This window comes from Simochromis diagramma, unplaced genomic scaffold (assembly GCF_900408965.1).
Source record: "Simochromis diagramma unplaced genomic scaffold, fSimDia1.1 OVJJ01000596.1, whole genome shotgun sequence".
NCBI lineage: Eukaryota > Metazoa > Chordata > Actinopteri > Cichliformes > Cichlidae > Simochromis > Simochromis diagramma.
The window spans coordinates 2,031,578-2,048,103 of NW_024387245.1; the positions used below are offsets into that span (position 1 = coordinate 2,031,578).

Consider the following 16,526-nt stretch of genomic DNA (forward strand, 5'->3'; position numbering starts at 1 on the left):
TTTTACTCTCTGTAGTGTTTAAATGCTTACATACACAGACAGTTACTGTCCCTCCACACATAGGACTCAGGTCTGCTTCTTTGCGCCATCTTTGTTTACTCGTTCCCGCCCAGGCGTCTAGACATCTGATTGGCCAACATTTCTACACGGTTAGGAATATATCGCCACCTGTTGCTTTGGCATGCTCCTTGCAGCATTTTCCTTCGTTTTTGTTGTTGAGGTGTGGATGGGATTTTTTTTTAAAAACAAAAAATCTGTTTTCAGAAATACCCGTGTACGTGTGGACGTAGTCTACAATGTATCATTGTTTTCAAAAAGGCTCCAGTTCGCTTTCCACAATGCTACTCGAAAACGTCGTTTTTCAAATGTATACGCTTTGGAGAGCGTTTTCAAAACGCTGCGCTTTCCTTGACGAAAACACCGTCTCAGTGTGGATGGAAGGCCAAAACGGAGAGAAAAAGATGCGTTTTCAAACGAAAACGCATCTGAGTGATGAGTCATGATAGCATTACAGGCTGTTCATTTTTAAGTGTGGTAATTAGAAATATTGCAAAATAAAATACCCACAAATATACTGTAAGAAAAGGCTTTTTAGTATATGCTGAATTATCAGTTTCAAAGCTACTCTACCAGAGTTTCACTAAAAAATGAAACAAAGGATAAGTTTTAACCCTTTCATGCATGAATTATGACAACCTCAATTGGGATTTTTTTGCTTAAGTATTTTTATTAAGCCTTGGGCATGAAAAAAAACTTTTTTGAACCTTTTAAACATCTACCTTTCAAAGAGTTTTTTTTGCATGTCCACTTGCCTCAGAATTTGAAATTGTTATTAAATTTGTAAGGTGTCCTTGAGTGTTTTCAAAGGTGCCTATAAAAATCTGTATTAGTGATGAATGTTTGCATTTTTTCAAAATACACATCTTTTATGAATGATGTGTACAGATACACCCTTAGTTAGGGAAAAATGATGTGAAAATCATCAGTGGAACCGCTGTGTAATAATATTCAGATCATACACAGATCAGATGTAACATTACTGCAGTTACATGTGTTAGCACATGCTGCACCCAACAATGGGAGGCAGAGGCAAGTTAAATAAACAAGAGCTAAGCCTTTAATGCAAAAGCCTTTAATCCAAAAAGAACTAATGTTACACTAAGTCCAGTAGGCAAAACAAATAGAAACTCCCACTCAAAAACAAGCGAGAAGGAACTCAGGGAAGAAGAGGTGGGGAAACAGATGAGCTTACTTGGGGAGAAGCAAGACACGTCCACACATGACAGATTGAAGAGAGTTGGAATCAAATAGAGGTAATACTCACGATGGCAGACTAACTGCAAAGAGGAAAAGAAATACCGAAACATGAAGGCAAAGGGAGGGGGAAATGGAGAAACGAGATAAACAGGAAGGCACAACAAAACAAACAGGAAGAAAAGACTGTAACAACATCCAACTAAAAATCTCAAACCAATCACTTAAAGAAAATCCTGAAACTATGTGGCCTGTAAAGCCTGACACTTTCTTTTATTCTGCCATACAAACAGCTATGCTGAATCAGAAAAAGTTAGCCCAGTCTTCACACAGTTCGACCCAGTTTTATTTTTTATTTTCTGATATTTTATGTGTTTGCTTTGAATGTTTGCACAGTAAAAAAGAATAATTATAGACAGTGATAAAGCACACATTTCCATAAATGATCTAAGCCTTTGTACTGTAGGATATGAGATAAGGGCAACTCCTACGGACAGATAACCTGATACAGGTGAAAAAACATAATAAACACAAGGAAGAATATATTTCCCACAGTTGCAAACCTGAGGATGCTAACTTAGATCCATGAAACATAGTTTGTTCATTCGTTTGTTTACAGTGACAGTAACAAAGTGGAGGTTAAAAAAAAGGCAATTTAGGGATAAATTTCCTCCAGTGGGAGGCGATATTCTTCAACGAAGATCGTCTATTTGAAGAGGCATCCCTTTCCCCATCTGTGACGCTGACCTTGAGTTACTCCCTTCACTGTGGATGGAGCAGAGTGTGACATCTTAGTACTTTTAGCATCCCAGGTGACGCCTACGGAGACCGCGAGAGGATGGAGAAGGGCTGCACCGTTGACAGACAGGCGAAGTGAACGAGAGGTGATAAATAAAGAGCTGGGATTGCTCGTTAAACGGCCTGTCACTGTCTGGCTGATTCTGACGGACAGCTAGCATCAGACAGCGGCTACATGAGCTAGCCATGTCAGCTAATCAGCTTCTGTGTCGGTAACAGGACAGCGGAATGCCGTTTGGGAACTACCTTATTTTAACCCCATTATTTATTGGTGAGTAAGCTCTCTTTGCATCAGTGCTACCTAATTAGCGAGTTTCGTGAACAGTTTGCGTTTACATGACTCTACATTCAGCTGTTCACGTCATGCCACGATGACACCTGTCTGTCTGTCCAGGATGAAGAGGCTGGAGAAAATGGCAGGACGGCGGTGCTTGTTTTCGCCCACAAAAGGCGTGCGTTAACTTGTTTAATACAGAAACACGCACAGAGTTCACATGATCACATTTGTTAAATAGAATGAACCAGAATAGACTCCAGTTCATTTGTTTTTTGCGTTAAGAGCTTATCTGTGACCCTGTAGGGCTAAGACTTCGGGTTTGTGCTGTTCATCTAAGTAGCACAAAGCTGCGGATATTGTTTCCCGTATCGGCTTACTGTCCGGGGCAGCGCTGGCCTCTCTTGCGTCTTAGGATCAGAACCAGGTGGAGAGTCATGCAGGTGGTTTTATAGATCAAATGAAAGAAGGTGATATTTGAAATGAGGAAATCAGATCGCTCATTGTGTACATTATGTGCAAGTTCCTCATTATTTAACTCTGCAGAATGCCAGCAGTCCCATGTACACAAGTGTGGAAATCAATGATCACAGGGCTGTGCCAAATTTATTTCAGTTGGTCTTTTGTTCCACCTGCCTGCTATTTTGATCTCAGGTGAGCCAGGCTAATAAAATAAAAATAAAAAACTTTTTTTTTTTTTTTTTTTTAAAAGGTAAAAAAATATTCATATTTAAAGGGGACGTGGCCTGCTTATTTCCAGCACATTTTTATTATTGGAATATTTAATCGGTGAGAGACACTACAGTATTACAAAGAAAAGCCCAACAATCGGAAAACCCCCTATGAGCAACTACTTGGTGACTGTGGGAATGAAAAAGTCCCTCTTAACAGGAAAAAACCTCTGGTAGAAAAAGGCACAGGGAGGAAGAGCGATCTGCTGTGACCAGCAAAGGAAGAGAGCAGAGATGGGAGAAAAGAGAGTATGGTAGAAGGAGCCAGAGTTTAATAACTACTAGTGATTGAATGCCGTAAAGAGTGAAAAGAAATGATTAAGGAAGAAATGCTCAGTGCATCATGGAAAGCCCCCCGCTCCCCCCAACAAGGGTTCAAGGTCATTTGATCCAGACGAAAATATAAGCTTTATCCAAAAAGAACCTTTAAGTATAAATTATTAAGCAAATAACTTTAACACTGAAATTATTCCCAGAAGCTGTTTTTTTTTTTTTGTTGTTGTTTTGTTTTGGGTTTTTTTTGTTTTGTTTTTTAAATCCTTCTTTTCTGATTGTATGCGCTTTCTTCTACCAGGTGCATGAGTCCTTTGGGTCCTGCAAGGAGAACCCATGGAACCCAACATCATACCCTTGCACTCCTCTTCCTTGCCTCTGATGGATGATGATGGTGATGGGGAGGTGGCATCAGAGGAGGATGAGTTTAAGGACTTTTCTGTCGGGATGTCCTGCTCCTCTCTTAATTTTGCTGATGCAACTGAGTCACCTTCTAGTTTCAGACCTCCTTCTCCAACCTCAGAACCAGCCACCCATCAACCCAGTTGCAGCTCTAATTGCGCAGGTGAACAATCCCAGCCTACATCCGAAGTGAAGCTGGAGTCTGGTAAGGCTCAGATGGATGTAGGACAGGAGGATTATAATGCTGAACCTTCTTTGCACCTCACAAATGGATTTGCTGAAAGTGAACATAACTCTGGGGCCCATACTTCTTCTGTAGCGGGTGGTCGGTCTTCTGTGGAGGAAACTGGGTTTGCTGATTTCACTGTGTTTACAAAGCAGACGGGACACCCCTGGTGTTGTGGCTTCTCTCCACTGGCTAACGCAGAGCAGGAGGATGCGAGAGTAAAAGGGACAAACAGCACCTTTAGTGAACAAATACATGAATCAGGAGAGGATTTTATTATGGAATCTGAGCCCAGATATCACTGTGCACACAAAGAAAAACAAAACATCTGCACTGAGATCAGGGACAGGGAGAAAAGAGATGCAGCACTTGTGCAACCATCTCAGGTCCATCATCAGCCTCAGGAAGCTGCAGGAAATTGGAGTTTTCCTTCTGAAGAGGAGGAGCTAGATAAGCCTTGGGATAGTCAGAGGGAAAGGAGGAATAGCTTTAATTCTCTTCAAACCTCTGAGGTACAGGACGATGGAGATGCAGAAGAAATCTTTCAAACATGTAGTATGCATGAGCCTATGTCAGAGGACTTGGCATCCTTCAGTGATGATTTGTCATTTGAGGTTGCTTCTGCAGATTTGGAACCAAATGTTTCATCCCTTGCTTCTCAAGATGATCAAACTGACTGGGACCAGTTTGATGAAGATGAAGACCTGGGAAACTGCAGACATTCTGACTCTTTTGGAAACAGTAATGTGACAAACCTCAACCAGACTGAGTCAGACAGGGACATTCATCACTACGAATATCCGACTCAGGAAAATTCTGCTACCTCCAAACAGTCACAATCTGGAACAAATTTGCAAGACAGATTTGCTGACTTTACTGACAGCAGTTTTGAGCATCACAGACCTCAAGAAGATCTTCAAACGGCTGATGCAGGGGTGCAGATTCTGGGAAATCTCCCACTGAGTGACAGCTTTGCAGATTTCTGCTCGGCGCCCACGCAGGAGGATGAAGAGGGGTCGTGGGCGGAATTCAATGACCAGAGTGCAGAGGATGGAAGAAGTTGGAGACAGTTCAGAGCACCAGTCAGCAGCCTGCAGACTGATGTAGACGATGAGGAAAAGAATAAGCAGGACATAGTGGAAGGAACAAGAAGGAACAGCTCTCAGGTAGAAGTTAATTTTATTTAAAAACCTAAACTTCTGCTTACATTATCGGTTGTCTGTTTTTATTATTAAATGTTACCAATTTTTAAAAAGAATGTAAGCTATTTAAAGGCATATTAATGTTTTAAAAAGATAAATACATATTTCTGAACTTCTAGTTTAAAAATGAACCCTCTTATATTCCTATCTGACCAGGATTCACTGCCCTGTCGTGTCCAGGAAATCCTTCAGGCCAGTTTCCCAAAGGTAGTGATTCCAGCTGTGGAAGATGAGAAGGAGCTGGTTGGCCTCAGTGCTTTGCTTCAAGCTGAGCATCTCTCTGAGAGTGGGGAGGAGGTAACAGTCCCCAGCAGTGCTCAGCGGTGAGGAGAACCTCCTGAACTATGGCTTAAACCAATCTGGAAAGCCATCAGCTAGTCTGTCAACTTCCCCTCAGGCTTAGGATTGGTTAATTTTCTGTGATTTCCTGTTTTGTTTTTTGTTTTTTTTGTTTTTTATGTGCACATAAACCACTACATTGGACACTGATGTGTCACTCCATACCCTGCCACCCACTCCAAAGGTGATGTTTGTGGACATGTCAAAAACTATTTGAAAAATAGTTTAAAAATCAAGTTCAAAAATCTTTTTCATGCCTAAAGATGAATAAAAATACTTAAGAAAAAAAATCCTGATTGAGGTTGTCATAATTCATGCATGAATGGGTTAATAGAAATCTGGTCTGAAGATGTACCCTATAGGATTAGTTTGCACTAATCATATTAGTGCATATATTTGCAATTCGTAGTGGTATCCTTAACATTTTAGAATTTCATTCCTTGATATAGCAGATAAAGTAATAACTTCTCAAAATCTTAGCTGCTTTTAAATTTTCTTCTGACCTTCCAGGATTCAGCAGGAGATATTGAGGCCACATCAGGATGTCCACAATGCAGTTGGGCTCCAGTTTCAGTGGGGGGGCTCCCATACTAACAGGACTCTGCTCAGTTGTCTTGGCGTGGACACAAGAAACGTTGTGAGTTAGGCATCAGTAGCATTTTCCATTACATGGCTTAAACTGCTGCTATGGTGGTATAGTGTTCCTAACACTTGCTCATTCCCAATTCCAAGGTGTTCACTGGGAGGAATAAGCAGTCTGTGACTGTGCCTGCTTTTGCATCCAGTCTGGTGAGTCTTGCTGCAGTAAATGTGAATAAACTTCACTGGTGTGTGTGTGTGGTAGGAGATCAGACAAACTGTGTCTTGTCTGATTGCCTGTGAATTGAGGACAGATTCAGTAGTACTAAAGCATACTGGGCTTTGTCGCTTCCCTGTGGGACCGGTTGCTCTTTATGTATCTTTATTCAGTGTTTCCCAGCTGGAATATCAGTTTCTGTCACTTTCAGGGAATGCTTGAGCCAACCAAAGATGCCGTGCCAGCTGCCTGCTCTTCAGGAAGCACAGCTGTTACAGCACAAGCACCTCCAGGGCCCCGGGATATACCGGGCCCCTCAACACATTCAGCGCAGGTAAACTTGTCTGTTTGATTTGACTCATTAAAAAAAAAATCACAAAGCATAACTCATGAATGGAATAACTTAAAATGCCACTAAAGAAGGTCAATTTTGTGCCGTGGCAGGAGGAGCTCCCTTCCAGCCAGCTGGACTGGAGCGGTCGTGGCCTTAGCAGCTCTCAGGACGGTACGTCCCCTCGCCGAGCCCCACACTTCTGGGGTCGGAAGTAGACTACCAGTCATGGCTTCTATTATCAAACCAAACCTTTTGTTAAGATTTAACTCTGGGCTTCTCACTATCTTCACAGCATGTGCTTTTTTTTTTCTCTTTGAATTTACTGTGTTTCCCCTTAAGGCACTTTGCAGTAATACGGGATCACAACATGTCATCAAAATGTAATATTTTCCTTTAATAATAATTTCCTCTCAAGAATAACAATCATCCAGTATTTTGAAATCATGACCAAAAACAGGGGAAACACTGTGCTGATCTCCCTTTTTGCTCTTTTTCTTCACCTGTTGTATTTACCTGTTGTCCTGTTGAGGAAAAAAAATTATCTCAGTCTAATTTATTTATGGACAATTTCTAATGAACTCACACCTGATGTGTAAGATGCCTATTGAAGACATGATGTGCATACTAACCTGTTTCATTTCTGTTTTGTGGTTTACTCACTGAGCATGAAAATAACGTGCACTCTGAATAATCAACAGATTTGTTCTTCTAAAGGATCTTTTTTTTTTGGTCTCTTTTAATTTTTGACTATTGTGGGGGTCAAACTCCCAGGTCCTTAGTACTAATATCGTCAACCTGTTGCCAGAATTACTGTAAGTCAGCCATTAGACATTTCTAGTAAAGACAAATTAAAAAAGAATAATCTATACCAGTATACTTATTTATTTATTTATTTATTTTTTGCTCAGGAATGTTTTATCAAGTCAATGAGAATCATAACTTATTGTACTGTTCAGTTTTATGTTTTTGCAGTTTTCAAATGAACGTTTGTAATCATCCTAAATTCCAAAAATCGTGAGTTATAAATTAAAAATTATTAAATATTCTCTTTGATCAAAAAGTATGATTTAAAAATAAAAAAAAAAGGTTCCAAGAGTCCACAGAAAAACGCAAATTAGATTAAAATATGGCCAATCTCCCCTTCAGTGTAATCTCCCTGTGCACATCTGGATCACTTCAAGCATGACTGCCTAATTTCATAATGAACATCAAACTTTTGGAAAGCAAAGATTAAGGAGATGATCTTGAAGGGGACTTCAGCCAAGTATTGCTGGGGTACAGTTTTTGGGTTTTTTTTGTTGTTGTATTTTTTTTTTTGTTTGTTTGTTTGTTTGTTTGTTTGTTTTTAGTTCTTTGTGTTTTGTTAATTTGAATTTGTCAATTGAATTGCAGAACTTTTTGATGAGACCACAAACAAAAAAACAAAAGGGCAGGTAGGAAAATCCCATCTGGTTCTTTCATAACTTAATGCGACATGGATTCAAACCAACACACTAAAAAAGATATAGCTCTGTCATTGCTGTAAAACAGCTGTGAACAGTCATACACAAACTTTGCCACGCAAATCATTTTGCTGCTGCGTATGTTTAAGAGGGTAAAGGTAAAATAAAGTGCGCTAAATAATTCTAACAAAGAGTTTGTTTTCCATGTATGACATGCAGTGTGGCTGAAAGCATAGCTTACTAACTTAAAAATGTGAATTGTGACTACTAACTAAAATATAAAATCCATTTCTAATTTGTAGCATGAAACATAGCATCTTTTTTGATGGTGTTTATTGATATACACATGTGTATATAACTAAGGATGGCACTGAGCAGCTACTACACCCATTTCCTGGACTTGAGCAGTAATGTTCTTGCTCAAATCTGGATGATTTCAGTCTGCAGGTCCTCAGGCAACTGTACGAAAAGAGATTTTACGTCTCCCGATCATCTGAGTTCAGTTTTGTTTGTTTTCATTTATTTGTAATTTTTTATTTTATTTTATTTTTAGATCGGCAACACATAGAAGACTAAACATAGGGCAGAACAAAGATTAAAGTTGTAATAATGAAGCTTGCACAGCAGAGGGCAGTGTGCAGGGTGTAAGTGGTGCTGAGTGCAGAAAGAAAGTCAAAACACATTACTAGTTTGCAAGAACAAATCTATTAATACAAGAAGATGCAGGATGCAATCTTATTATTGTACATCATTTTATGTAACTGTGTGTGGTGTGTTCTGTAATTTATTATTTATTTATTTCTGTTAGATATGAAGCCAATTTTGGGACTAATTTAATTTGTGGGATTACTGTCCTAATAGAAGGCAGGCTTCATAATTAAAGTTGCAAAGGAGGAGTCACAGTTAAAGCTTGCAGGTGTGATTTTTATGCTGTCAGTTAATACTTAATTCTTTGTTTTTCTTTTAGTTTTTTTTGCACTTGATTCTAGATCTGATCGTTCTGTGTGGCAGTGTTTGATTCCAATTTGCTTTATTTTGAGAAAACGGGTTTTGAGTGCTTTTCAGTGTTTCATTATCAATCAAACATGTTTCTGCACTATTCCTGTAAACACACACATTTATTTATTTATTTTTTTTTTTTTAATAATGAGTTGTGCCTTTTGCTAAGCATTTTCTAATGAGTGCTTTTTTTTTTTTTTTTTTTTTTTCTCCCAAATAGTGAAATAATGTTTGGACCTACAGTGACAAAAAACTTTTTTTCCTCTTATTTTATTCAGATTTACTGCTCAAATTGAGAATTAATGCACTGCTATCAGAGTAGAGGGAAATAGTTGTAAATACTGAAATAAATCGGTTGATCCTTTCTGCTTGGTTTGTCTTCTCTTCTCTTCAAGTTTTCACTCTTTTATCACTTTGTGATAAAACCACTCTTCTCAGTGGTTGACTAGAGTTACATTACTCAAAGCTTAACCATTTGCATGGCTTTTCTGTTTGTTTGTTTGTTTGTTTGTTTGTTTGTTTGTTTATTTTTTTTGCAAGACAACAAATGCAAAAGTCCAAAAAGCAGACTTTTTTTTTTTTTAACCCCCATCTAATTTACATTTTGTTATTTTTCTGTTCCTAACTGTCAGATAGTCAAACAAGATTTTACATAAAAACATTCAGTTAGCACTAAATGATTGTGTTGAGCCTTTTGAGGAATGATTCTGTAATTCTGTAATGTGATTCAGAGACGCGATTACTTTATAAGTAATAAGAAATCGCGTCTCTGAATTTAATAGCCAATTGTGCCACCTTTAGAACACGTACAACCAAATGCTTTGTGCTTTGGTGCAGCCACATTTAGGGGGCTGGTTTTGAGGCCTAATGGTTCTTTTCAGATCTTCCCACGGCATCTCAGTGGGGTTCAAGTCCAACCTCAAACTAGCTCACACTAAAATGGAATTTTATTCAATTCATGAGCCATTTAGAAGTGAACTTCTTGGAAGTGTTTTGTTTATTGTTATGTTTAGATCATTGTCTCACCAGGGTTGCCCTTGCACTCGAAACTGAGTTCTGGGATTTTTGGCAAGAGCCCCCAGACATGCTAGCGTAATCATTGATCTGGTTTCAAGCCCAGATAAATGGGAGGGGTGCGTTAGGAGAATCCAAGCAGATCCACCTGCTGTGGTGACCCTTCAGGAGCAGCCGCAACTACTTTTTGTTCTACAAGATTTTTGGTCAATATCAAGTTTCTTTCTGCCAACTGGCACCAACAGCATTCACAACACTAACACTTCCACGCTTGACTCTTCGTAAAACATCCAATTTGTTGAATTCTGAGTGGTTTATACCAGGTGTGACACTTTTTCTCTTACAAAAAGTTCATCCTAATCATTCTTTAAAACATTGACCCAAAATGTCTGAGTCCAGTAGAGTATGTCTTAGCGGAGTCTGTATAAGCCTTAGTTTTCTTCAAAAGATGCTATAACGTCTACACTCTTCCATGGGTCTCATTTTTGCCCACTGTGCACAGTTTCTTACATCTTTCTCTTTAGATGTGTTTCTGCTGACTTCTATTTTTTTTTTTTTTTTTTTTTTATGACTTCCCGGATGAGCCGTCCTGGAAAGTCTTTATTTATTGATAATGTCTCGTTGTGGATCTGGAGGCCATGTGTCTGCAAGGGTTTACATGAACTGGCCTCAAAAATAGTTTTGTAACCCATCCCAGACTGATGTATTTATCACTTTCTTCTTAAGTTCTTCAGAATTTCTTTGGATTTAGGATTATTGTGTTGCTGAAAGGTCATTTAACTGACTCTGCGCTTCTGAAAATCATTAAGTTATTTTTAGTTAGGACTGGTAGTAATCAGGTGTGGTTGTCTAGTCAGACTGTGTGTGTGTGTGTGTGTGTGTGTGTGTTTACACAAGGTTAGTTGGTATTAATTGACCTTTAAGACTACTTCAGTTGCACACAAAAATGGAAAAAAATCAGAACTTGGGGTCATTTTTTAACTACAAATGACAAGATTTTATTTCATGACCTTATAAGGACAAATCCACCAGAGTCTGCAGGAGGAGGCAATCCTCATCAATTAGTACAAAAGACTACTAATTCGATTCGATTATTCTATTTCATCTTTAAGCTAGAACCTGTTAGCATTACCATTCACTAGTATTACACACAATAATCACATATAAAACTTAAAAGGGAAACGGACTAAAATAAACCCAACTTTAGCGGTGTGTTTCTACTGACCTCTACTGTTTAACCTTCTTCATTGCAGTGAAGCGGCAGCCTCCTGGTTGTGACTGGTTTTGTCAGTACAGTTTTACTTTAACATTAACAGGCATTACAAATGACAACGTGACTGAACAATAATGCCTCAATTTGAGTCTAAATTCAAATTTTCACTGCTGGTTATATTTATTCTTCATCTGGTAACATGGCTCTAACATATAACTTAGTGTGCCCAAAAAAACTCTGCTCTTTATTTACACAAAAAATATCATGGACACATTAAGTATAAAGTATAAAGCTAGAGGATTTCTTGTGGCACATGATTTGATGTGACTTATGGTAACTAAGCCCTTGTTACATTCCTGTTGTGACAAGTCACAGTATGTCTTCTGTGAAAAAGGTTTCACTACAGTACACAACACCACTGGGTGTTCTCAGAAGTGAAACACACTTAAAGACTTCCACCACAGCAGGCTCCAAAACACTGATTTAAACTTAAACTAACATACCAATATACATATACTTGCCTTCCAAGTGTACACTCCAAGTCGTGGAGAGTACATGTAGATAACATCTAACAAACAAAACTGCTGACACCACATGCCATTGAGGTTCTTTTATTTACCTTAATGATTGTACCCATTTCCTTTGACTGTCCTGATAAAAAGACAAAGCTTCAGACCTCTTCTTCTTTCTCCCTTATGCTAGCACAGACTGTTCTGCTCTCAGTCTGGATTACTTTGGTCCTGAGGATGAGAGCAGGTCCAGCAGTAGCACCCAAAGCCAGAGTCCCCCTCCAGGTAAATAACTACACCTTTCAATTGTGATACTTAGAGCAATACAGAAATGAGCCTAGATCAGGGGTGGACAAATACTTTTCTCAAGAGGCCACATTAGAAACTGGGACTGTTGTGGAAGGCCAGACCATTAAGCTGAACTCAATTCTGCTCAATATTAATCTTATGTATTTAATTCAATGTTATTTATATAATGCCAAATCACAACAACAGTCTCCTCATGGCACTAAATGTTATAAGGTAAAGATCCTACAATAATACAGAGAAACCCCAACAATTAGACACCCTATCAGCAAGCACTTTACTGACAGTGGGAAGGAAAAACTTAATTTTAACAGGAAGAAACCTTCAGCAGAACCAGACACAAAGAGGGGCAGCCATCTGCCACGACTGGTTGGGAGTGGGCTCATCTCTTTATAAGCTTTTTAATGCATCCACCCACAACAATCCCAATTTCATTTGGGAACTTGGGAAAATTATTTGCCCACCCCTGCCTTCAATGCTGCTTGTGTTGTATGTCTTGTTATAACGAAACACTTTTGTGTAAAGGAATTGATCCAGAGCTGTATGAGTTGACCATCAGCAAGCTGGAAATCAACACTAACAGCAGCCACCTAGAGGACACTTTGAATCGCCTGATGTCCTCCGCAGAGAAGACGAGCATTTCAGTGAGGTCAGTGAATCTGATATATGATCTGTTTTTTGTTTTAAATTGAAATAATTCAAAGCCAGTTTAACTGTTACTGTTTGGTTGTGTGTGCTCTCTGACAGAAAATTCCTGCCGAGTGAAGAGCTGAGTGAAGAGGCTTCCAGGGTGATCGCTGTGCTTCCTAACTTGTCTTTCATGCAGGCCAAGGTCCTCATGTTCCCAAGCGTGCTCCTACCCAAAGCATGCACTTCTCCAAAATGACAACACATTATTTATATTTACAACAAACTGGATTGTGAAAATTTGAGATATTTTTGTTAAACACACACAGATAGAAGAGTTCAGAACATTTGATAACACAACTGATCATTTTAAACACATTGTGATATGATTGCTTGTGTGCAGAGTTCTCTTTCCACTGTTTATTACAGCTGTCTGCAAAACTCTTTTATACACTGCAAGTGAAACACTTCAGTGCATAAAAGAGGACAAAGGACATACCTGTGCATCCTCAATTGTAGCTTCTTGTAGCAAGACCTGCAGATGCATTTTAGGAACTGAGACAGGAGGAGAAAACCCTTTAATCTTTCACTTGGTCTTGCCTGCTTTCCCATGTATGTAGCTGATTCAACATGAGCTGTTTGAAGAGGTATAGAATAGGTATACTACATGTGAGGTCATATGAAATCATAGTATACACAGTGACTGAAAAGCCCCCTTGTGGGATTTGAATACTCCATAGCTATAAAGACTTATTGGGAAACGAGAGGTTGATTTTCCTGCTTTAGTAAAAATACTCCACCTGCTGGCTATCCTCTGCTTTTAGGGTGAAAGTTGTGAGTAAAAAAAATATCCTCACATATAAGGATATTCAAATTTCAAAGCATACCAAACTGCAAACTGCACTGCGGAAGATCAGCAGCAACAGTGCAGTGTGTGAAAGTATTATTCTCCTCAATGTGCAGTGTTGTGATTTAGTTTGGTTTAACGTCCCTTTCACCCAGATTTATTTAGTCTGTTACAGGAAACACGTCAGTCGAAATGGATATTTTTATATGTATGTTGTTATTTTTACCTAAAAACGACACACACGGTTATTTTAATGTAAGGCTATAACAGACAAATCATATAAAAGACAGAAAGAATGTGATTATGTAATGTGGCCTTTTTAAAGAAATATACATTTCAAACAATTTTTTTGTTTGTTTAATTTCAGCTTTAGCAAGATCACTTTTGTTTTCACTTTTTCATTTTTCTTCCTCTATTACAAAGTTTTGCTTCATGCCAGTTACAGTATTCTGTTATGTCTGTTTTAGTATTAGGATGCCATACATGTGTTTCCATATTCAAGTCACGAAAGTATTTGAGATTTCTTTGATGATAATATTTTTTTTCCTGTTTCCTGCTCCTGGCTGATTTTTTGTTTTTATGTTTTATGATGTCCACAAACTAATAGGCTACATGTTCCTGACTATTTTAGAAAATATTTAGTATTATTGTTGTTCATTTGTTTGTTTCCAGTGATTTTATGTTACTGAGGTGCTTTGGAGTATAAAAACATTGTCCTGAAATACTGCCGTGACAAGCTTGTTGTCCACTTGCGCACATTCCTGTGAAACAAACAGCTGCTTCCTATAGTCATTTTACAATAAAACGAAGGGTTTATGTACAGTCATGACAGTCAAAGTAAGAACACCTTCTTTGAATCTGAAATGGGCCTGCCTGATCTCACAAGCAGCCTTCTGTCAAACAGGAAGTCACTAATCCCAATGTAAGTGGGAGCAGGCGCATTCAGCCTGGAGAGACGTAGAGCTGGGATGATGGTGTTGAAAGCATAACTTTAGTGCAAGGGATCCAGGAGGGGGTCAATGATGGGTTTGAAATGTGACAACACAACATCCTCAAACATTTTCATTACTAATGAGGTCAAAGCAACAGGACGGTAGTCATCAAGGCGAATTTTAATTGTTTTTGGGAAACAGAAAAATGGTGGAGGCCTTAAAGCAGGCTGGCACATTTCTCCAGCGAGGTATTGAAGATATCAGCTGAAGTACACAGTACTTTAGAAGTCTGCACAAGCTGTTTTGCAAAGGTTCTGTCTAATGAAGAGTCTATTTACATCTCTTTCAGAAGCAGCTTATGAAAAATTAAGTACACCCCATAAATCAATAGTTTATGGAGCCTCCTTTAGCAACAACAACTTAAAGTAATCGTTTTCTGTATGACTTGTCTCTTGCAGAGGAATTTTACCCTACTCTCTGTTACAGTGTTGCTTCAGCCCATTGAGGTTCAGGTTATATTAAGGTCCTGTCCTGTTGTATGAACCAGTTTTGACCAAGCTTTATCTATGAGACAGATGGCCTTACATTTGATTCTTGAATAATTTGGTATGCAGAGGAGTTCATGGTCGAGTCAGTAACCGCAAGAAGCCCAGAGCCCGTGGCTGCAAAGCAAATCCAAATCTTAACACCTACACACACTGCACATTGTAATATGTGTCATTTAGCAAAATGTGTCATATCTGTCATTTAGTTGATTGTCAGAGGTTTAATTTTCCTAATTTTGAGGCCTGCTAAGGATCAGATTATTTTCATTATGTCCTGATTTGTAAAACCTGTGAATTGAAAGATGGTGTACTTTCTTTTTGCCATGATTATAATGTGAAAAGAGGGATTGTAAGTGTTATCAGAAACTAATCAAATAAGCTAAAAGGAATTTGTTCTCTCCTTTTTCCTATACTAAATAAAAATATGTCTGGAAGCGTGAGAGGGTAATTCTAAATTAATACATTTGTATACGATACATGGATTGTGTGCAGCCATTTATAAATATAGTTGTGGTCAGAAGTGGAACGCTCATCATGGGCCTGAATTTCTTAGTAATTTTGAACTGTTCATTTCCCAGGATGGAACGATTGTACAGCATGCATCTTTCTTTGTTCAAAAAACACTAATCTGAATTTATTTTGGATTTTCTCTAATCCACACAAGATCACAAGTGCACATGCAGGCTCAAATATATATATATACACTCAAATATTTTAAAAGTTAAGGTTCTGCAGTTTCATTTCATTACTAACTTCGCATTGGTGATTATGATTGACTATAACTGTAGTTTGTCTTTGGCAGCATAAAAAGAATTTGTTTGACAGCACTCACTGGCCAACATTCAGAACAATGAGAAATTCCAAGGAACTGGAAACTGCTGGAAGACCAGTGTCAGAAACTGAGCTACTTGGTCACAATAACAGAGGGTATGTGTGGAGGGGCAAAGATGATGCTTTCAAATCTAAGAACACTGTACCAGCTCTTAAGCATGGTGGTGCTAGCATCATTCTCTGGTGCTATTTTGCTGTCAGTAATTGTGGTACATTGCAGAAAGTGGATGGAATAATAAAGGAGTAGGACCACCTCCACATTCTTGCAAAGATAGTAGTAGTAGTTAGACAGAAGCTAGATAGTTAAAGCCAGAACACAGCTGGGTGCTCCAGGTTAGGTTCATGACAATGACCTAAAACACACATCAAAACTGGACCGAATAAATAACTGCATCTAATTATTGTTTTTTTTTTTTAAGTCATTAAAGAAGTATGCTATGCAGTACGTAAACTTCTAACCACAACTTCATGCGTGCACAATATGTAGTTGGTTTGTGACACACAGTATTTATTTGTGTGATTGTGTTTTTCCCTTCCTTCTTTAACTGTATGTAGGTTGATGATATGAAATTAAAAAAAAATAAAATAAAAGTTGAAATAAATAAATAAAACGGGTTTTATGGGACGAATTC

The 16,526-nt window shown here is 38.5% G+C and overlaps 1 protein-coding gene across 4 annotated transcripts; it reads left to right on the plus strand.

The window, feature by feature from the left end:
- The first annotated feature begins 1,979 nt into the window (after window positions 1–1,979).
- aftphb (aftiphilin b) lies at window positions 1,980–15,767 on the plus strand. 4 transcript variants are annotated; one of them, XM_040053254.1, is made up of 11 exons: window positions 1,980–2,323; window positions 3,632–3,937; window positions 4,055–5,124; window positions 5,317–5,483; window positions 6,010–6,136; window positions 6,232–6,288; window positions 6,507–6,629; window positions 6,740–6,800; window positions 12,005–12,091; window positions 12,638–12,761; window positions 12,860–15,767. In XM_040053254.1, the coding sequence occupies exons 2-11, from the start codon at window positions 3,667–3,669 to the stop codon at window positions 12,996–12,998; spliced, it is 2,226 nt and encodes a 741-aa protein (XP_039909188.1). In that variant the 5' UTR covers window positions 1,980–2,323; window positions 3,632–3,666; the 3' UTR covers window positions 12,999–15,767. The 4 variants fall into 4 exon arrangements, 3 of the variants coding, with proteins under 3 accessions (XP_039909188.1, XP_039909187.1, XP_039909186.1); XM_040053253.1 differs by adding an exon at window positions 2,447–2,504 and having other exon boundaries at window positions 1,982–2,323; window positions 3,632–5,124; window positions 12,860–15,763; XM_040053252.1 differs by having other exon boundaries at window positions 1,983–2,323; window positions 3,632–5,124; window positions 12,860–15,762.
- The last annotated feature ends 759 nt before the right edge of the window (window positions 15,768–16,526 follow it).

Bases quoted from the DNA above. Each gene is read 5' to 3' on its own strand.
- aftphb (XM_040053253.1), top strand. From the start codon at position 3,667: ATGGAACCCAACATCATACCCTTGCACTCCTCTTCCTTGCCTCTGATG. The intron at 5,484-6,009 runs GTGAGGAGAACC...CTGACCTTCCAG, and splicing joins GTCCCCAGCAGTGCTCAGCG to GATTCAGCAGGAGATATTGA. The intron at 6,801-12,004 runs GTACGTCCCCTC...ATGCTAGCACAG, and splicing joins CCTTAGCAGCTCTCAGGACG to ACTGTTCTGCTCTCAGTCTG.